The 23,156-nt window shown below is 46.0% G+C and overlaps 1 protein-coding gene across 1 annotated transcript in view; it reads right to left on the reverse strand.

Moving 5' to 3' along the window:
* Positions 1–7,603: 7,603 nt before the first annotated feature.
* The window catches only part of Drgx (dorsal root ganglia homeobox), a 29,524-nt gene continuing 13,971 nt past the window's right edge, over positions 7,604–23,156 (reverse strand). The window contains exon 6 of the mRNA XM_026410840.2: positions 7,604–7,869. Coding sequence (XP_026266625.1) covers positions 7,604–7,869 — 266 coding nt within the window. The remainder of the gene's footprint in view (positions 7,870–23,156) is intronic.

The raw sequence follows: 23,156 nt of genomic DNA on the forward strand, positions 1-23,156 counted from the left end.
ACGACGACTCTACAGGGGAGCATAAGAGTCTCCTGGGACAGAGAGGGTGGGGTGGGACATTCTGTATCCTGACTGAGGGATGGTTTGGGGCACAACGATGCTCACCATGTCACCCCACCTAATCCTCACTGTTGCCACCTTACTGAAGCTGAGGATCAGAGAGGGTAGGGGCCTTGCCAAGGTCCTACAGCCATCGGGTGGCACAGGATCCCAGAATCCAGGCCAGGTCTGGTGCTGCCCCAGCTGGGCTCCTGTTCTTTCCCTGTGGGCCACGGTGGGCTGCCACCTGCAGGCTGGCCCCTGGCAGCAGGTGTGAGGCAAGCCAATGGGGACAGGGTGCCAACTCCAGGCGGCAGGCAGAGCAGCTGCTCTCTGAGTGCCAGTGGCCTGGGGCCGTGTTACTCCTCTGTTCCCGGTAGATAAAGTGCTCCACTTAGGGAAGCTCTCTCCAGGCTGCAGGGCCATTAGCTCACAGGCTCCTGGAAAACCCATTTGGCCAGTACTGACAGATGTGGCCATTACACAATCACTTAGCCCGCTCCCTGCCCTGTCCAGACCTTGGGAGGGGAGGGTCCAGGAGGCTCACAAAGCCTGGGGGAGGGCCTACACCACTCACTTCCCCGTGCTGCCTCCTCTCCAACCTTAGGCTGCATTTTCCAAGGCCACACTGAAGTAGCAGGAGGCAGTTTCAGACAGCAATGATGTGCTGCCATGACCTTGCTCTTGAGAGTTGTTCACAAACTGCCCTGACTGGCACCATCTCCTTTGCTCATCACAACAACCCTATGCCCTCAAAATTAAGATGATTAGATCCACTATACAGATAAAGAAGAGACACAGAGAGGTTAAGTGGCTTGCTAGAGGTCACACAGCTAATACCATCAAACTTCTGATTTTCCAGATTTGTGCTGCTTCCCCAGACTCATGCAATCATGTTGGGGTGTTCCCATGTGTGGGAATGCAACCTCAGAGCAAGGGCAAGAGCCAGAGCTCCTCTCTCCTGAATAAAGGCATGAGGCTACCAAAAGCTACAGCCTTCCCCTGAAGAAACATTGAGTTCATTGGCAGCTGCTGGGTAATCCTTGAACTGGCAGGCCACTGCCGGGTCATTTCCTCCTACAGCCCTCCCTGTGTTCCCTGGTCCCTTTGCTCAGGTGGCTCAGCACTCCCAGCCATGTGGTAAGACAGGGGTCTCTCCCATCCTGGGATGGGGCACTGTGGCACCTGGGCACCCTGCTGCTCCAGGTCAGGACTTGGCAGCCACAGCCCTCGCCTAGATCTGAACAAAATTCCCAGGGCCCTGACCCACACCAGAGCCCCCATGCACCCAGCACAGAGGGAGGGGCCATGCCCCAGTCCTAAGAAATAGCCTGTCCCCACACACAGCCAGGCTCAAAATGAAGCCGATGAGCCCAGCTGAGCAGCCTGAGAGCAGAGGGCAGGCAGCGAGGGGAGAAGGCTTAACTTCCAGGCCCAGTCTCCTGTCCGTCAGAGGAAAAAAGAAGACCTTGGATGTTTCTCGGGTGCCCCGGTAAGTAGATTCTGCTTTCCACCAAGATGCCTGGCTTTGACTTGAGGTGACTCTGAAAGAGGTGGTTTACGAGTCCATGTTTGAGACAGAGTTGGAGAACATCATGTTAAGAGAATGTAAGCCAATCCCAAAAAACCCAAGGCCAAATGTTTTCTCTGGTAAGGTGGCGGGGGGTGGGGGCATTGGATTGGGCAGAGGAGAGGGACATGATTGCCCTCTGTATGGGTATGATTGCACAAATGGTGTGACTCAACATCATGTTCAACCAGAGAAATGAAAAGTTGTGCTCCATTTGTATAAAAAAATAAAATAAGATTTTTTAAAAATCCATGGTTGTGTAGGGCACAGCCCCTTCTTTTTTAATGGCCTTTGGGAGTGAGAAGGATGGATCCTGGTTTACCCAAACCCATCATTCTGTCTCCTGCCAGGAGACTTGAGAGAGCCAGCAGCCACCCCTGCTCTTGGACAGAGATGGCAGACCCTCAGTGTTTGAAGGCCCAGCGCGTTGTACATTGTCCCCCTCAGACAGCGTTGGTAGTGCTGGGACCCCATGAGTCCAAACTCAGCAACAAGAACTTTTTTTGTTGTCATTGAATGGGAAACGAATGACAGCTTGGGGGTATTACCCAGCCCTGGGGTTCATAAGGCAACTGGGCTGCCCACATTTCATGTTTGTACACTGGTTCATAGGAGTTGCCATAGAAAGTGTTTGGCTAAGTCTGGAGAGCAAAAAAAAAAAAAGGATGAGTTTTCCAGAAGTAGATTGTATCCTGGAATAGAGCTCAGAATAGAGCTGTACTGCCATTTTTCATAACAAGTTCTTTACAGTCTCTGTCCTTAAGAAACACAGCATCCTTGATCTTGGCCTGCCCCAGCAGGACCTAGCTCTTCGGCATCTCCGCCCCTCTCTGTCTCTGGTGCAGCCTTCCACGAGTGGGCATACTCTGGGTGTCTGCCCACATCCTGGAGAAGGACATCTGTTTTCGTCAGCTTTTGCATTGCTGTGACCAATATACCTGACAAGAACAAAGTGGAGAAGGAAAAGTTTATTTTGGCTCAGGGTTTCAGAGGCTCCAACCATGACTGGCCAACTCCATAGCTCTGGGCCTGGGGTAAGGCCGAGCATCACTAGGGAAGGGCAAAGCAGAGGAAAGCCGCTCAGGACATGGCCACCGGGCAGAAGAGAGAGAGCTCCACTTACCGAGGACAAAATACAAACCCCAAAGGCGACCCCCCCACACCTACTTCCTCCAACCACACCCTACCTGCCTACAATTAATCCATATTGGTGGTTACACCTTTCATCATCTAATCACTTCACCTCTGAAAAATTGTACATTGTTTCACATATGAACTCTGGGAGGACCCAGGCAGGGCAGAGCCAGAAGAGCCATGATTGGACACACCCTATTGGACCAGAGATGTTTCCCCGACCCAAGGTGGGACCAATCACATTCACTGTAGTAGGAGTGTGGCAGGGGCTCCAAACCACGGTGAACCAACCAAGGTCTGGGCTAAAACTGAGTGAAGCTCTGGAGAGATAAAGGGAAGGGGACACCCCTGTAGGGGAACAAACAGAGGGGAGGGCCAGAGAGCCCTGGGAAGGAGGCAGAGTCTCAACCTCCTTCTTGGTGCCTGTCCCACTAAAGCCCCAGTTACCTGGAGCTCCATGGGATCATCCAGTATCCTTCTGACTTACACTGGCTTTAATTTTACTTACAATTAAAAGAGCCTTTACTTCCTTTTCCCCGCCAGCACCCCTCCCTCCACCCTCTCACCCGCCTCTGTGTTCCACAGGTTCCCATTCAAGTTCTCAGGTGCCATCTGCATCCTTGGAGCCTCGGCACACACATCCCCTCCTGGAAGTCTTGCCCTTCTGAGGCCCAGGGATTTGCTCAGGGACTGGGTGTGGCCATTCCAGTTCCCTCTGGAAGCCCACCCATCCTGTGGCCTTCTTGAGAACATGAAGGTTTTTCACCAGAAAAACATCTTCAAGCCTTCGATATGGGTGGGACTTGGTGGGACCAGAGCTAGGCTTCATATTGCACTTCCTCTGTGCCAGGCACCATGAGCTTCTGACTCATTTCATCTTCAAAGAACCCTAGGAGGTTGCTGCCATTATTAGTAAGAGAATCAAAGCCCAGACAGGTTCCATGACTTGCCCAGAGTCACACATCCTGAAGAGCTGGGGTTTCACACAGGCAGAATGTGCCCTTCACGGCTTCAGCCAAGCTCTGGGTTTGTCAAAGTTTCATTTTGGGGGCTGAATATGTAGCTCAGTGGTAGAGGGCTTACCAAATAGGTGCAAGGACCTAGGTTCCATCCCCAGCACTGCAAGAAGAACAAACCCCCAAACAACAAATGTTTCACTTTTTCTGGTGAAGTTAGAAATTTAAGGAGAGTATCCATTATGTGGATTGGTTGAGTCTCCGCCCCTTCTTAGTGACCTCTCTAGAAAACCACTGGAGAGGCCCATGAATTCTGGGCACCATCCACACTGGGAATCCCCACTGGGCCTGCTTTGGGACAGACTGAAACACACCCTAAGGTCGGGTACGCTGGTCCAGAAGCAGATCAAATGGGGGAAGCTGAACTCTGCCCCTGCCAAGCCAGACCAAGAGATGCTGAGTGGGGTCTGACAAGGCCCTGGGGTGGGCCATCCTTCCTTCCCACAAGTCCACTCAGGACAGAACCCACAAACAGCAAGCAAAGGCAAAGAAAGTTACCCACTATTCACGGTCTGTCAAACATGCCTGATTCAACAGGCCTTCAGACGTTTCCATTACCCTTTGGAGCCTTAAAGACTCCACCTAGTTAACCTCATCAATTCATCAATTAAGCCCTCACTGTGTGACAGGGAAAGGGACCGAGCTCTCCCTCTTCCTTATTGGAGGCTACCACCCATTTCACTTTGGAGAAGTTGCCCAACCCTCCTGTGCCTTGGTTTCTGTATCTATGAAATGGGAAGAGTAATCTTATCCAAAATACGTGGAACCAGAAGTGTTTCAGATTTTTGCTTTGGGTATTTTTTTTTCCTTCAAATTTTGAAATATTTGCATAAACATAACAGATCTCTTGGGGAGGGGACCCAAGTCTAAGCACAAAATTTATATGTTTAATATACTCTTTACACAAAGAGACTGAAAGTAATCTCATACAATATTTTTAATAATTTTGTGCATGAAACAAAGTTTCATGTGGTGACATTTTCCAATTATGGTGTCATGTCGGTACCCAAAAAGCCTTAGGTTTTGGAGAATTTTGGACTTTGGACTTTCAGATTAGTGATGCTCCCAGGCAAAGTTCCCAGGCCATGAGGCAGTAGCAGAGTCTAGGGAAGCTCTTTCCACCCAGTAGAGAAGCCAGTTGCTGGCTATTCCTAAATAAAGCACCAACCAAGGAATGCAGAAGGGATCCCGCGAGTCCTGCAGTGTCCCGTGTCACCACCACTCACCCTCGCACCCTGTCACCCCTACCTCTGGGCCTCCTCTCAGAGCCATCATCCTGCAGGAGGAAGCTGCTACCCCTGTCCTGACTTCAGTGGTTTCTAGGCTCCATTCCCATAACCTGGAGTGCATTAAGGCATGCTCTTCAGAGTGCTCCAACTAATAAATGAATAATAATAATTAATCAATCAATCCCCGGGGCCTGCACCTCCTTCCCAGACTGAAGCCTGACTGCCTTTGATGGTCACATTATGAACTTCTGCAGACAGGGTGAAACTTCTGAGCTCCAGAGATGACTGCCCCAAAGGTGACTTCACCAAGGACGACCATAAAGGGGATCCGGCAAGGCTACGTCCACCCATCCTGGGACAGAAGGACTGGCTTCTGCATGCTTGGGCACCTGGGGAGGGCTCTTGGCTTGCACGGAGACCTCTGTCTTGTGGCTGCATCTGCTAAAGCTTTCAGCCAAGGCCTCAAAGCTCTCCTGGAAGTTTCTAAAAGGTTTCCATTTGCGCAACGACCAAAGTGGAGAATTGGAAAGAAAAGACTCCACCCATCCCTGCAGCTCCAGGGCCAGGAGGAACAAAGAGAGGACCTGAGTTTTTCGGTTTTTCTTTTAACTCTTCTAAATTTATTTGGGTATTTAAACAAACAGAAACTACATCATGCATCGGTTACTTTTTTTTGCCTCTGTACAACAAAACTAAGTACTCAATATCTCTGCAGAGGTCTGGCGCTTGCTTTTTTCCTTTCTTTCCGTAACGTCAGGCAGACTTTTCGATGTTATCCAGTTTTGCACAGTCACTAGAGTGTCGCGTCATGAATTATTAAATCAGTGTTTCGTGGTAATACATAATTTCTTATCAATTATTCATGCTAATGTGTGTGTAGTTTACTTAATTGTGTTATTGACGATCAAAAGTAATTTCCTGAAAGTCCTCAAGGACACAAAATTTAATCAGCGTAACTACTTTTCGGATGCAATGCTGTTAAGTATTCTTAATTTGCCCAACAGTTCACTTATTTATGTACCTTTCTGGAGGAAATACGAGTTTAATCAAACAATTAGATTGAAGAGTTAGTGTGCGTAAGGGCTTGAGCTTACATCGCTCAACCCAACATTCGTAATTACAGGGAAACGGAAGCGACTTTGCCGCTTTTTGGCAAATCGTTTCATCTTTGTACTCAACAAGCAAAGTACAGCAGGAAGAAGGACTTGATTTTTTTTTCTTTAAAGGAGACAGCATGTTTTATCAAATGCTTTGCAGTAATCATAGACAGGCACGATACACTCAGGGTATGGGGGTTCCGGGGGAGGCTAAAAAGGGGGGATCTGAAAGTATAACGTTTTGATTACAACTGAAATGAAAGTAATCATCATAAAAACAATGACAGTTTGCATGGGAACACCATCAGCAAAAGCCACCAGAATCCCATAACCTTTCAGGTATGGGGCAAGGAATGGGGCTCATGCTATTGCACAATTCCCCTTCAATCTCTTTGAGGTTACCATCCACACGAGAGAAATGGCCACTCTGGACGGAAACAGAAATCTCCATGAAATTTGGCCCTTTGGAATTAATTCTCTTCACACCACAAGGAAGCCGTCTTCCCCGGGCTTCATCTCAGCACATGTGCCATTGCTGTCTCATTTCCTACATTTGATTTCCCCAGTTTAAAAGAAAAAAACAAAAAAAAGCACCACCACTGGAGATCCCCTCCAGGTGCCAGGGATTTGGGGAAGGTGGTTCATCCAGATGTAGTGTTTCAGAGGTGTTGCTAGGGCTTCTTCCCCTCCAAGGGCTCTCACCTTTTCCTGGGCAAGAGAGTTGCCTTCCAGTTGATCAACATCTCCACCAACCTCCAGGTCTTTCCAGAAGAGAGGCAGAACCTGCAGGTGGATGGTTCAGTTGTGGGGACCCCCACTGGCCCCCAGTGTCAAGATGGTGGCCCCCACTTCATGGAACCCGTGGCCAGTCTGATTCGCCCAGCCAGATGTGCCCAAGTGAGGTCTGCTAGGAGCGAGCACCATGTACCCCCGGAGCAGGCTATGTCCTACCAGCCCTTTCCCACCCCACGTGCTCTCCCCTTCTAACCAAGCCTACAACCCATACCCCCCCGATAAGAGAAAAGGGTTTACTGCTAGTTGAGCCTGAGCCAAGAGTCGTTTGAGATTCTACCAGTTCTGTGGTTCTGAACCCATGCCATGGGGACAGTCCCATTTCAGATCCTAAGACGTCAGCCCTGGATGTCTCTCAAGGAGGGCCCTGCCATAGTTCTTGGGGTCGAGAAGACCTGCCACGGTGGCCCTGGAACGGGACAGGAAAGGTGATGGGCCAGCAAATCTGCCTCCCCTCCAAGACTTGTAGGTCTGGATGGGAACTCAGGGGTCTCATCACAGAAGGGACTCCGATGCTACAAGTGCCATCAGGAACTGTCACCCAAGAAGCCAGGCCCACTGTCAGACTCCCCAAGCACCCAGGGAGCTGTGGGTCTTGGTATCCTTTCCTGGGTCCACGAGCCCCAGGCAGCAGGCTTCTCCTTGCTGTCAGAGTTTGCAGGGCTGAGGCTGGGAGCAGCGGGAGGGCAGGGAGGAGGACACGGCAGGCTGGGGCACTCTGGACCCTCATACACTCTTCTCTCCCTCGCTCTGTTCCTTGGTGGGAGGGGTCTTGTCCTGGCTGCTGTCAGAGGGAGCTGGCTTGGCAGCAGGGCTGGGGCTGCTGCTGGTGGACGGCAGGAGGTTGGCCGACTGCAGGACGGCTTCTGAGTGCTCCCGGGCTTTCATGCGCAGGGCAGCCACACTGGCTGTGCGGTTACTCTGGCAGCCGTAGGTGGGGAGGAAGGAGAGCCCCATGGGATCTGGGACACAGCAAGAACACAGCGGACCCCCTGGAGGAAGGAGAAACAACAGGCTCATTGTCCACACTCTGTCTCCTGGGGGGCTGGAAGGGAGGGAAGGGTCTGGGGCCTCAAAGAGGCAAGTTGAACCCATTTGGCTTCAGACATCACAGGGAGGACAAGTGCTCAAGGCCCCAAGATGCATAACTCAAGAGATCCAGTTAATATTCCCAAGGATTATCAGAGTACCAGAGAGGCCTGCTCTCCCCCAAAATCCAGCTGTGCGACCTTATGCCAAGATCTTGGCTACTCTGAGCCTTGACTTCTATAAAATGGGATAATACCCACATCACAGATCATTAATCAGATCCAATGCAGATCCACACTCCCAAACTATGTGCCAGGACACCCCTAAGAACTCACTTTAAGGCAGTGCAAGGATGTTTTAAATACTGGAGGGAAACCAGCCACATAGGTCAGCTGCCATTCAAGCAGCTCACACTTCAACATGAGACCATACTGCATTCCTTTTCAGGGTGCCATATCTTTATGAAATGGGATTTTTGCAAGCACCACATGAAATCCCATGCAGAATATAAAATGAGGGCAGTGGCATCCAGTATGACTCCAAGACTAGAGACACTGGATGAAGACCATCAGCTACACAATCCCATTACACAGGAATGGTAGCTACTTAGAAATGAAAAGGAAATGTTTTTTTTTTTTCCCTTCAAAAAGTGTACTTTTTAAATGGGCATAAAGTTCTAGGGACATAAATACTTACTGAGGTCTTTAGATCTAATGATTCCATCAGCAAAACTGTTAGATGTTATTTATCACTCAAAGATATGGAGAACTGGGCTTTAAAAGTCTCTGAGGCAACTGGGTTGCAGAGCACCTAGTGTAGGCCCAGGCCCAGGTTCATCCCTCTCACCCGTGTGTTGCCTCCTGGCTGATGGTGGTGGCCGACGTGGCATGCTGTGCTAGAATTTCTGAAGGGATCTCAAGCAAGAGCTGAGGGCCACACCAAGAAGAGGACCCCTGTGTCCCCAACTCCCCTGCTGTCTTTGGCATGCCTGCAGGCTGCAGATGAGCAGGATGTGCTGTCATCCTGCCATTCTGAGAATGGTCTAGAATCCTTCCAAGGGCCACCTGGGGACAGTGATCATGAGAGACGAGGCCCATGCCCACCAGGGCCTTCAAAGTCCCCCAGACCTGGCACCCAGCTATGATGTCCCCACCCTCACTCCCCAGGGCCAGGCTTCCCAGGGCCAGAGTCAGGCCTCTTTTTGACCTCTCAAGCACATTTGAGGATCTTTCCCCTCCTTAACCATCTTTCTCAGAGGCAAAAAGAAGCTCACCTTGACCATGACCCACCAACACCTGTCTTTACCGTTATGGCCCCCCTGAGGGGTGGGCATGACTCATCTCCACCCTCCTCACCAGGAAACTGAGCTCCAAGTTTGCACAGTTCATTGCAGAAGTAAGACCAGCCTTAGTACAAGGGAAGGTTTAAATGCAGCCACTCTTCCTGCTTCAGTTTTGACCGAGCGGCTGATACAGCAGGTAAGCAGAGCTAAGATGAATGTAAGATACATCACCAAGGCCAAGTGTACAAGGAATTTTGAAAACCACTTCCCCTGCCCTGTGCACCGTCTGTCTTCTAGCCCACTGTGCATTCAGTGGAATCCCAAATTCTGACTGTTCCACTGCTCCTAGTGGCTCCTTTACAGACATGCACTGACACCAGGCACAGAGAGAGGCCCCTATGGGGAGTCACAATTTTGCTGGGAAGGATGGTTGTGCTGGCACCATGAGCGAAGAGTCTTCCTGAGGACCCTGCCCCACATTTATGGAAAGACCTTTTCTCCTCCTCCTAGTATTCCTCCCAAAGGGCACTCACTGACAAAGAGAACCTAAGGTGTGACAAGACCAAAATATTAAGGATGATGGTTCCTTTTTTTTGGAGGAGGATGCTAATGATTTGTATTTTTCTGTCTGTTTTAGATTTTTCTCACTTTTCTACAATAGACATGAATTTCTTTTAAACTCAGAAATGCAAGTTTAATTTTAAATGAAAATTAGAAAGAAGACTGGAGATGGTGCCTGACATGTCTGACAAGGGTGTTACCAATGGCTGGGAGCTGAGAACCACACATGTTGAAGATCCCAGGGAAGTGTGGCCAGGGACAGGTTTGATAGGAACCTGGAAGGGGACATGGCCTCAGGCTCAGCCCTGGACAGCCAGCCTGGTGTCAGGCTGCCCAAGATAGGTTTTGCCCTCAGCCTAGGTCTTGCTCCAATGTAAGCATCAAATGGTTAATTAAACGTTCTGTGACTTAGTAGTGACAATGACTGAGGTGACAAGATGCACAGGTGACAGAGCTCCTTTCCCTGGACCACAGTCTACACCTGCTAGGTCATACCTGTGGTGGCCACCAAGAAAGTCATTGATAACTCTACTCCTGGTCCTTAAAACCCAGATTTGGAGGTTAAGATAAACAAATTAATTCACAGAACCAAAGCTGTGGCCAAAAGAAAGGTCTCTACACACGGCCTGGTTCATTTCCTACCCCTAACACTAGACAGATGGGGAAAACAAGCACCAGAAGAAACAAGGCTTCTGTCGTTAAAACTCAGTGATGCAGTGGCACAGTGGCGCACGCCTGTAATCCCAGCCTCTCAGGAGGCTGAGGCAGGAGGATTGTGAGTTCAAAGCCAGCCTCAGCAAATGTGAGGTGCTAAGCAACTCAGTGAGACCCTGTCTCTAAATAATACAAAATAGGGATGGAGATGTGGCTCAGTGTTCAAGTGCCCCTGAGTTCAATCCCTGGTACACCCCCCAAAAAGAAAAGCTCTAAGGGCTATGTGCATAATGGAATAACATTGAGGCTTAAAAAGAAAGGCATGTTGACTTCAATATGGATGAAACTTCAGGACATGAAATAAGCCCATCACAAAAGACAAGTGGCTCCACTCATAAGAAATAGCTAGAAAAACAAATCCATAGAGACAGAAAGTGGATTTTGATGCTTAATAGACACAGAACTTCAGTGTTACAAGATGAAAAGTTCTGGAGATGTGTCACAATGTGAATACCGTCATCCCTCAGTATCCATGGTGGATTGGTGCCAAGACCCACTGTGCATACCAAAATCCAAGGCTGCTCAAGTCTCTTGCAATAAAATGGTGCAGGATTCACATAGAACTTGCACACATCCACCCATATATTTTAAATCTTCTCTAGATTACATATAATACCTAATATAATGCAAATGCTGGGCAAATCATTGTGTATTAAATTTTTTATCATTCCATGATAAGAAAAAATTGTCTACATGTTAAGAACAGATACACTTTTTCCTAATATTTTCTATCTGCAGTTAGTTAAATCCAAAAGTGCAAACCCCACAGATATGGAGAGCTGGCTATATGCTAATAATATAGAGATGAACACTTAAAAATGACTAAGATGGTGAAGTTTATGTTAGGTTTACTTTGCCATAATTAAAAAGAAAATAAAGTATTTTTTTTAAGAAAGGCAAAGGGAAACTGTATGGACCAAAGGGAATTCAGGTCTAAGCGGCTCAGGAAGATGAGGAGCACGTAAGGCTGCTGAGATTCTTTCTTGGGTCCTACAGTGACTGAGGACCTCTAAAGTCCCACAGACACACCCTATACTCACCCAGTCACACACAGTATCACATCCCTGGGGTGACACCCTCAACCCAAGCCACCTCTTTGATAGAGGAAGCATTGCATACTTCTCACACCTCCTTGGAGCCAGTGCCTGAACCCCAAGTCTGGACAGCAGTTAACATATCCTTCAAAGGGGCCTATGCTCTGCCTACGTGCTAGGGAGGCAGCTGGGGAGAAGGCTTATAAGTGGATTCACCAATGTCTAAACAGCCACAGCCAGGAATGCCGACAAATGAAGTACTGGCAGCCTGAAGGGAGGTCTAGAGGGAGTCAAGGGGCCAGCCCTCTGCCCTGAGCTGCCCTGGATGAAGGCACACAAGATGTGTCTATCCAAGATGGAGATGTGGGCAAGACTGAGAGAGGCCATCTGTGTAACAGACAAAAGCAAAAGCAAACAGGAGACAAATCTAATGAGATGATCTTAATAGAGAGAAGTCCAAAGTCTATGATCTACACCCAAGAACCCACTGTCCAAAGGGAGACATGGCTCAGCAGTGAACGTGGAGTCAATATGACTTTATAGGAAGCTCGATGTGACCCCACATAGTCACAGGTTGCCTTAAAAGAAAGAGAATCTGCAGGAAAGGGGAAGATAAAGTCTTCCACTTCTCTGTGGTGTTCAGATCATGCCCTAAGTCTCCCATCAACAGACACCTCTGTCATCATCCTAGGGAAAAGGAGGGAAAGTGAACTCTAGTGATCTGGACACACACACACACACATATATATATATATATATATATATTAATATCAATTGTCCAACAAGCAACATCTATCTCCCCTAAATCCTATAAGCATTTTTTACCATTTTTCACATTTTTATTGGTGCATTATAATTATAGATAATGGTAGGATTTTTTATTAAATACATTCACACAATATAACAGTATAATTTGACCAATATAACTCCCAGCACTTCTTCCCTCTCCCCTCCTCCATCCTTGGGCCCTTTCCTCTATTCTACTAATCTCCCTTAGATTTTCATGAATTCCCCCCCTTCACCCATACACACCTTTCTTTTTCCTCTTTCTTCTCTAGAAAACATAGGACCACTGACCTTCTGGGTTTGGCTTATTTCACTTAACATAGTAGCTCTAGTTCTATCCATTTTCCTACAAATGACATAATTTTATCTTCTTTATGGCTAAATAAAACTCCATTCATTGTGTATATATACCTCCTTTTCTTTGTCCATCCCTTTATTCATGGACACCTAGGCTGGTTACATAGTTTGGCTATTGTGAATTGTGCTGCTATAAACATGCATAGTCACCACAGTATGATGACTTTAATTCTTTAGTATTTATCGAGAGGTAGTGTAGCTGGGTCATATGGTGGTTCCATCTGTAGTCTTTTGAGGAACCTTCATGCTGATTTCCATAGATGTTGTACTAATTTATCATTTCACCAACAATGTACAAGTGTTCCTTGTTCTCCATAACCTCTCCAGCCTTTATTATTGTTTGTATTCTTGATTGCAATCATTCTGACTTGTGTGAGATGAGATCTCAGTGTAGGTTTGATTTGCATTTCCCTAAATTGCTAATGATGTTGAACATTTTTTTTCATAGATTTACTTACAACTACTTTTTAACAAAGAAAAACATGACTTCCACAAATAGGATTCTTTTAAAACTAACTTTGATTTGTCTGTAATCTCACAGTACCAATAGCTCACCAGAGAATTTTGAGGAGCGAACCAACTAATTCAATCTTCCATGTCCTGATTACCAGATTTCCAGACTCGGGGATCTAGAAGGGAGTAGCAGGGGGACGGTATTTGTTTTTGTTTTGTTTTTGGTTTTTGGTTTGGTTTTGGTTTATGTCAAAAATCTATAATCATGAGTGGACTAAAATTAAATTAACTACAAAGGAAGTTATCCCAGAGTAGCATATAGTGATAAAAACTATAAATAGCCTAATGACCCAATAATAGGAAATTGAATAAGTGACCTAGATAGAAGATGCTGTATCTATAACAAAACTATATTGTGGAGGATGTTTAGTGCCATGTAAAAGATACCAATAATACACTAGTTTAAAAAGCAGGGTAAGTCAACATAATCCGATTTTGATATACATATGTCTGCATATACACATACATACTGTGGACTGAAATGTATGTACCTCCAAAATTCATATGTTGGGTACCTAATCTCAAGGTGATGGTCTGGAGAGAGAAGACTCTGGAGGTCGTTAGATTGTGAGGTCAGAGTCCTCATGGATTAGTGCCCTTATAGAGAGTTGCCTTGTCTCTTCCACCAGGTGAGAACACACAAGCAAGAGGCTCCCTGTGAGCCAGGAAGCAGGTCCTCACCAGACACCAAATCTGCCAGCACCTTGATCCTGGAGAACAATGACTCAAGAACTATGAGAAATAAAGCTTCATTGTTTATAAGCCACTCCATTTACAGTATTTTGTTATAGTAGCCCAAGATTTTTGTGTGTGGCAGGGGAAAAAGAGCAGATTGGTTCTAGGATCCCCTGAGGATACCCAAATTCGTGGACACTCAAGGCCTTATATAAAAATGGCATAGTATGTGCACATTATACCATATACTTTAGATGCTCTCTACATGACTTATAATATCTAATATAATGTAAATATTATGTAAATAACTATACTGTATTTTTAGGAAGTAATGACAAGAACAAAAGTCTGTGCGTGTTCAGTAAATACACAATTTTTTTCAAATATTTTTGATCTACCGTTGGTTGAATCCATGGAGGCAGAAGCCTGATTCAAACACACATATACCATGTTAATTTAAAATTATAGCTGTATATCCATTTATTTCACATACAAATATCTTTTAGAAATAGAAAATATTTGTAAATTTAAATTTGTTTAATTTATCAGTAAGTTATAAAATATGTTTATCAGAAATATAAACGTGAATACATGTATTTACAAGTAGAATTTTTAAAAATGTACCAATGCCAAAATATATTGGGTGATTATGGGTTGTAAGACTCTAAGTGATTTTCCATTTGCATCCTACTGTATTTTCTGCCTTTTCTAAAGTGGCCAGGTATTTTTTTTAATGTTTTTTTTTAGTTGTAGTTGGACACAATACCTTTATTTTATTTTTTTATTTATTTTTATGTGGTGCTGAGGATCGAACCCAGGGACTTGCACGTGCTAGGCGAGTGCTCTACCGCTGAGCCACAACCTCAGCCCCATGACCAGGTATTTACTCTCACAAAAAGTATGTCCTTTTTTGAGGTGTATGATTTCCTGTCTCTCTTCAGATAATGGGGACAGATGTTCTCCTTGGGAACAGAGACTCACCCAGATGCTAGAAATAAAGACTCTATGCTCAGCACCCAGCAAAGACTAAGACAGCTACAGGCCTCAGGCTGCACTTGAAGTATTAATACCAACACTGAGCTGAAGATCCACCATGAAATCCACCCAGGAGTATTCCATCCTTCTCCCATTCTGTGGGAACTTAAGCCAACTAGTCCCTTTGAATGGAACCCAACACACAACCCCACTTGTGAATCCCGCAAAAGACCACCACTCCATTTTCCCACCCAGACAACTCATGCCATCACCAAACTCTAGGCAAGAGCCATCTGATCCTTAAACACAGACTGAGAATTGTTTTGTTTGGGGATCATACTACCTCCTGAACACTAAATTAAAACACACAATTAGATTTCCATTAAGTTACAGAAAATTCTGCTGAATTGATCTAATCGGCCTCCATCCCTCTATGACATCATGCTTTAAAGGCTTGACTTGAACATAAATACTTAATGTAATAAATACAGTCTGAAATATTTGATCTCCTTGGCAGTTTAATTGATCTACTACAGAGACTGACAGGAAAAATTAAGTTAGTTCTGTCTCATCTCTGCCAATAGCACATTTTCATCATAAAGGTATGTGAGATTTGATGTGGGTGGCAGGCAGGGCTCTGGAGCACTTTTCTTGTTGAATATTCAGGTTAAATGAACAAGAACATGAATATATGGATTTACGGGACATTGAACACCAATACTGCAGTTCATGTCTTTTTGCCTTATGATAAAATAAATAAATGAATGTACCTCTTTGGGGAGTCACAATACCAGTTTCTTACAGTTCATAAGGAGAGTTTAAGTGGAACTACTGGCAGATGTCCACCACAATTAAGCATGTTCTTCGTGGTTGTGGCTAACTAAGCATGCTCATAATAATCAAATGCACTACAAGGGCAGATCTATACCTGGATGCATTGTCTTCTACCACAGAACCCTGGAAGTAAGTGCTTTTTCTTGTTCTTATGAGCTCCCTTCCCCAACACTATACTCATGCCCCTGATCCCAGAACCAGTCTGTCCCATCTTGGTACAAAGTTAAAACTCATGGAATATTTGAGCAAGAGAGAAGGGGAAAGAATCTGACCCTTGTGACTAAGCTGGCGTGTTCCAAGCCTCATCAATACCCCATAAAAAGAAAAGTTATGTCAGGACAGAATTCCCCAATCCGATTAATGCCAAAATCCTTGGGCTAATTTGCAGGTTCTTTTGGTGGAATCGATCCTAACTCCGACCCCTGTCTTAATTCCACCTACTACAGATAAGATCACCTTCTCAACATTCCCTTATTAACCCAGCAACCACTCCTTGACTGGGAGCCAATTCCACTGACCATCCAGCCACAGCCTTGTGCTATGACATAGTATCAGGACACAAACAAGGGTCCTATTTCTGCTTGAATGTCTTTGCAGGGTCAAACAAGTAATCAGGCAGCCCCCAGATCCAAGGATCCCTGGAACAGCCACAGAAGCTGCAGTGACACATGTTCTGAGCATTCAGATGCCAGTAAGCATTGCCCTCCCTCCCAGTGACAGCCAGAATATGCATGGGGCAGGGTATTTCTCCTACTGCATCCTGTGCCACTGGCACTAGCCTAAAGCCTTCTGCTCATCTCCCTGTACTCCAGAGCCCCATTGATTAACAGGAAGGGCAAACTCATCAGCACCCCTAAGACATGACTTCCAGAAAATGAACTATAGGTTTTCAAGCCAGAGGATGACAGCAGTGCCTGTCAAAGGACTACAATCAATATTGGGGGCTCAGAGGGGGCCACTAGGTCTTGACTTGCCCTGCCTCTGATAGACAAGCTATGTGACCTTGGACATTGCTACCTCTCCTCTAGGCTTCAGTGTCCCCCACTGCACCCTGGAGAGACATTCATCAAGGAGATTCCTTATGAATCCTAAGTGTTTGATTCTCCAACCTTGCCATAGTTTAGATTTGGAATGTCCCCCGAGGCCCTGGTACTAAGGCTTGGTCTCTAATTCTGGTGCTGTTGGGAGGTGTTAGAACCTTTAAGAGGTGGGGTCTACTGGGAGGAAGTTAGGTCATTGGGAGCATGCCCTTGAAAGGGATATTACAACCCTAGTTCCTCCTCTTCCTCTTTATTTGTTTCTTAGCTACTATGAGGTGAACAGGCCTCCTCCACCACATGCTCCCACCATGAAGTATTGTGCAGCCACAGGCCCAAAGCAATCGAGCCAAGTGGCCATGGACTGAGACTTCTAAAACCATGAGCCAAAATAAACCTTCCCTCCTTTTGAGTTAAGTATCTCAGGTATTCTGTCACAATAACAGAAACTTGACTAACCTAACCCCTGTCTTCCTGATATCAGATAGGCATGGAGGAAGCTGAGGCTGAGCCTCCACTTTCCCCATGAAGAATGACCATGTTCTGTCCCTCTGATTCTCTGCTGTCCAAAGCACCTGTACCCTCAGAAACAATCCAGGGGGGCCCTGTGTGGTTGTGCTGCTTTCCTGGAACACTAGGAATGACCCACATACCACAGACCTCAGTCACTGTGTCCTGGATGCTGGAGAGCCCTTCCCTTAGGAAGCAAATGTTTTGCAAGATGCTGGTCTTCTTGCCAAACCCAATTCCTAATCAGAAGGAATGAGTGACCTCTCATCCTTGACTTGACCCTAACTATAACTGTCAGCACTTACTGGACATGTGGATGGACCAGGCAGAGGTACATGTCCTACCATTATACATGGCCATTATGACCCTCATTTCATAGACAAGGAGTCTGGAAAAGGGCCCTAGGTGACCAGGTGATGAAAGGCAGACAGCACTACCAGGCTCCATGCTATTCTCATGCCTTCTCTCCCCCAGAGGGCCCCACCCACTGGGCAGCTCCTATGCTTCCTTTTAGCCCAATTCAAGCATCTCTGGAAGGCCTGCCTCATTCTTATGCAGAAAGAATCCCCTCTTCCTCTGGGCTTCCCCACACTTCTCATGCCCTTGTCTGCCTCCATGAGAGCACATTATTGTGTCACCATGGCAGGATTCATGTTTGACCTGTTTCTGTAAATCCACCCCCAGACTGCCAGTTCCTTAGGGTAGGAACGTGTCTAATCATTAATGGGTGCTGAGTCCTTGGTGCAGTCCACAGATACTTAGTGGATGCTAAATGATAAAAGAAGAGATTAGGCTTCAGGGTCCAGCAAATGATCAGCTGTGCAGTCGCAAGGCCAGGGTCTCTTTTTTTGTGGGGGAAGGAGTGGTACCAGGGCACTCAACCACTGAGCCACATCCCCAGTCCTACTTTGTATTTTATTTAGAGATGGTCTCACTGAGTTGCTTAGCAACTCGTTTTTGCTGAAGCTGGCTCTGAACTCGTGATCCTCCTGCTCAGTCTCCTGAGCCACTGGGATTGCAGGCATGTACCACTGTGCCCAGCTGCCAGGTTCTCTTTTAAGAGACACATTCAAGGGAAAAAAACATTGCTTCTGTACTGAACATGTACAAATATTTTCTTGTTATTATTCCCTAAACAATACCGTATATCAAATATTTACCTGACATGTACAGTATATTAGGATTAAAAGTAATCAAGAAACTAAGTATACTGAAGGCTGTGCATAGGTTATATGAAAAATCTATACCATTTCATATAAGGGACTTCAGTAATCATGAAGTTTGGTGTTCTGATGGGATAAAGGAATCTATCCCCTTTGGATACCAAAGGACAGTTGTATTAATATTTGGATCAATCTCAATTAAGTAAAACTACACCAAAATCAGGATTGGAAGTTATAAGAAAAGAAAATCAGAGCCCAATCTCCTCATGATCATAAATGCAAAAATCCTAAAGGAAAATATTAGCCAACCAAATCCAGAAACCTATAAAAAAAGATAACATGTCACATCTAATTTGGGTTTATCTTAGGGCCATGCAGCTGGCTTAACATTTTTTTAAAAAATCAATCAATATAATTCATCATATTAATATGTTGAGAAAGAAAAATCAGGCAGTCATCTCAACAGCTGCAGAGAAAAGTATGTGATGCAAGTCAACATCCATTCATATTCATGATTTTTATCAGGACAAGAAGAAACTATCTTCACTTGACAAAGGGTATCTTGAAAAAATAAATACAACTGTAATACCCTGAGAGCTTCCCCAGGGGAGCAAGCTTAAGGCAAGGACAGGTTGGATCCACGTGTACTGAAGACAGGGTACTCTATGCTTCCATTCATATAAAATGGCCATGACAGCAAGAGCAAAATGCCCACCATCTAGAGAGACAGGGAGATGATATGTGGTTGCTCGGGACTGGAGAAGTCGACAGTAATGAGAAATGACTGTCGATGGGTACAGGGTGATGAAAATATTCTAAAACTGATTGGAGTGATGCTTGCAAAAGTCAGTGAGCCATTGAATTTGTGTAATTTTGAGAATGAATTACAAATGATATACTAATTATACCTCAATAAAACTTTTTGAAAAACAAAATAAGGCAAAGATGCCTGTTATCATCATTTATATTAAAGACTAGTTGGGAGGCTGACTCAGGAGAATCCTTTGAGCCCAGGAGATCAAGGCCAGTCTGAGAAACATAAAGAGAGACAGCCCTGCAATCATTATATATTTTAAATCCTGTTTCAAAAATATAAAATTTTTAAAAAAGTAAGAATAGATGACTACTAGGCATTCAAACCAGCACAGCAAGGCCAATAAAAAAAAATGGATAAGATGATTTTTAAAAAGGAGCAAACTGTCTTTATTTACAGATAACTTGCTCCCATACATGACATACCATAAAGATAAATCTCACTAACATAATGCCAGGCCAAAGAACCCAGACACACAAAATAAATATACACTGTATGATTCCACTTGTATATAATCATGTATCATTTAGCAACAGGATATGTTCTGAGAAAAGCATCCTCAGGCAAGTTCGTCTTTGTGTGAACATCGTAGAATGTATTTACATAAACTGTCACTAAGATGCCACCAGGAAATATCATCTTATGGAACCACAGTCCTATATTGAGTCTTTGATCAAAACATCATTATATGAAGCATGAATGTATAAATATAAATATAGATTTTCTTTTTAAAAAAAGAGTTGAGACTCTAGTGGTTCGGAATGCCCACGGTGAGTGACAAAACCATCTCACCATGAAAATCAGCAGGGCAGTTGCATTTAGATAGCAACAAGGTGACTTGAGTGGAATGAAGCCTATAGAGTCCAGGCCTCTGGTGTGCAAGCAAGGTGGTAACGTAGGTAAAATTTCTCTTTAAACTCCAGACGCATGCTTTATGAATTTTCCAGTGAATCTTCTATTTCACAAGAAAACTAGTGCATGTTGGCACACACCTGTAATCCCAGGTGCTCCAGAGGCCAAGGCAGGAGGATCACAAGTTCAAAGCCAGCCTCAGAAACTTAGCAAAACCCTAAGCAACTTGATGTGAACTTATCTCTAAATAAATGGGCTGGGATTTTTATTGTACATGGCTCAGTGATTAAATACCTCTGGGTTAAATTCCTGCTACCAAAAAAAGAAAAGAAAACTACTATAGAAATTGTGGGTTTTTTTTTTTTAAATCTCGTGATTTTTTTTTTAAATCACAACACAAAGGGAAAAGCAACTGAAGATAAATGGGGGGAAATGTTTTTAGGGGCTCAGATGAGAAAGAGGCCACCTCTGACTCTGAGTTCAGCCTTCCTGGGCAAATGTTCTCTGACAATACAGTCCTTTCCATCTCAGAAGCTGGGCGCTTTGGCCTGGTCTGGAAGCCAAAGGCAGGGAGGTCATGTTCTTGGCTCTTTGCCCTTGGGGAGGACATGACGTGACCCTTTCCTAGGATGGCCCACTGTCTTTCTCACCCTCACATTCTCCATCAGGACCAAGACTTGTTACTCCCATTGCTAGTATCTATTGAGTGACCGCTTAGAGCAGGCACGTTGGAGACACCGTATCTACAGCGCTTCCTCCATCCTCACTGCCTCCCAAGCCTCAGCCGGGAAGTGAGGCCAGATTCCAGCTGCAGCCTGTCTGCCAGTCGACTTCTCCCAGCCAGTGGGCCTCCGCTGGGTCAGCTGAGGGCATTTCACCTCTCCAGGAAGGCATGGGGAGGGGTGCAAGAAGGAGTCAGATTAACCCCATTGCTCTGCTGCAGTCCTCTGGCCTCAGGCCTGACTTTAGGGAACCACACCAGAGACTGAGGGCCCCCATCCTGTCAGCCTTGCCCAGCAGGCAGCTTCCTCCCTTGGGGGAAGGTCAGCTGTGATCCCTCCACCCTGAAGGCTGCTCAGCCCAGTGCAGCAGAGTGGGCATGAGCATGCAGTGAGTTATAAAAGCTCTCGTCTGGCAGCTGTAATTATTCTCCAACTCACACCCAGCGCAGAGAATCACAGGTTAGAGTCAGCCTGGCTAAGTGCATGAACCCACGGCTCTCCGGTCCCCAGCCACGCCTGCCGGCCTGTGGCCAACACTTCCCCAGAACAAACCCAAGCACCTCCTTGGCCATTAATAACCTCCTCTGCATTAATGAATTGTGATCATAAGGCTAGCCATTAAGACTGCACGGGAAAACTCTTTGTGTTGCTTCTCTGGACACCCATTATTGTTGTAAAAACCTTCCCTGTGCCTTTGAATTCTCACAAAACACTCAATCGTGAAACATGCTAATTGGGAGCCCGGCCAGCCTGCCTGGTCAGGGTGAGTCCTCTCTGAGCGACTTACAGTGCAAAGCACATCACCATGTGAAGCCCCAGTCAGCCTCAACAAGGAAATTCTACAAAAAAAAAAAAAAATAGGAAGGAACCCAAACATTGCCAAGAGTTGAAATAGTGGGGTATACAAGGAACGAGTAAATATCAGGAAAAATAAAGCTCAGGAAAATGGAAGAAGTTTGAGAGGAGCAGACATTTCCACAGGTCCTTAAAAGAGGAGTTGGACACAGACTGCCACCAGAGTGTTAAAGCAGGCTTCCAGTTAATACTGATCGTTAGGACTCACTGACTTATCCATGTGCCAAATACTGCTCAGACACTTCAAATGTTCTAACTAATTTTCTTTTCATTCTGTCTTATGAATTGAGTCCTACTGGAATCAAGATGCCCATTTGACAGATGAGCAAGTAAAGGCCCAGAGGAGTATTAGTATTTGACTCAGGACTTACATGGTTAGAAAATGGAAAAACTAAGGTTCCCATCAGGCAAGCTGTCCCAGAGCTCTGGCCTGGAACGACCGGGCTCGTAGGCTACTTGCTAATTAAAGAAGGAAGTCCCACAAATGCCTGATTTCCAATTATCAGGCTCTAGTGGGCAATTTCTTAGCCTGAGGTAGCCAGCAGCCTCCATCCTGATGGGGCTCAGCCCCCTGCTTGTCCAGGGGCCTGCCCAATGAGCCTGGAAGCTGGTCTGTCACACCTGCACCTGTGCATGCTCCAGCTGGCTCCTGCACTGGAAGGGCCATAATCTCCTGTCCATCAAGGGCTGCAACTCCCCCACCTTCTATCCATCCCCTGCTCCCCATTACCTAAGCTCCCAACTGCCCTGCAGAGTCACATTCTTCCCAAGCACACACCTTCCAGCACACTCTAACAGCCTCCTATGTAAGGATCCCCAGGAGTACAGCCCCCAAATTGCCTCTCAGCCACCCTAACGAAGCCCAGAAACCTGGCTAGCCACAGAGCAGAACCTCTAGCACAAGACTATGGTGCTGTAGCAGAAGGCAAAGCACAGGAAGGTTTGGGCCCTTCTTCTCCTGACCTGAGGATGAGTCACGAGGTCAAGCCTCTGTGTGTGCATGGCAATGCTGAGCTGTGGGGATTTTCCAGAGAGAGTAAGAGGTGACCTCCATCTGGACCTTGGCTTCCCCAGCTCTCAAGCTGCCCTGAACCCCAGACCTTGCCTTTAGTGGGTATTTCCAAGGAATGAAAATCAGCCTAATTTCCTAAGAAAACCACCATCCAGAGTTTTCTGATGATGACTTTCCAGTCTGTGTGTCACAGCTCCGCAAGTGACTGAGACATGAGACATGATCACCTTCGTATTTTCTGGGACACTCTTCCACCCAGTGATCTAAATGTAAGAATACAAAGTCTAGATGCTCCATGGAGTTTTTCAAAAATATTCATCTTGGATGGAAGAGTCAGCTCACAGGAAAATACTGGGCCACAGACACTGAGCTGCTGGGGCCTAACCTGTCCACCCCACTCACATTAGAAGTGGGTTTGGTGGTCACCAACCTGTACTGAGCCCTGAGAGTCCAGTGGGCTGAGAAGGGTGGGCGGAGTGCATCTCTCTGTACTATTGATGGCCTCTACTTCCCCTTTTCCTCACTCTAGTGCCATTTGTTCAGGGAACTGACAG

Source organism: Urocitellus parryii, chromosome 5 (assembly GCF_045843805.1).
Source record: "Urocitellus parryii isolate mUroPar1 chromosome 5, mUroPar1.hap1, whole genome shotgun sequence".
NCBI lineage: Eukaryota > Metazoa > Chordata > Mammalia > Rodentia > Sciuridae > Urocitellus > Urocitellus parryii.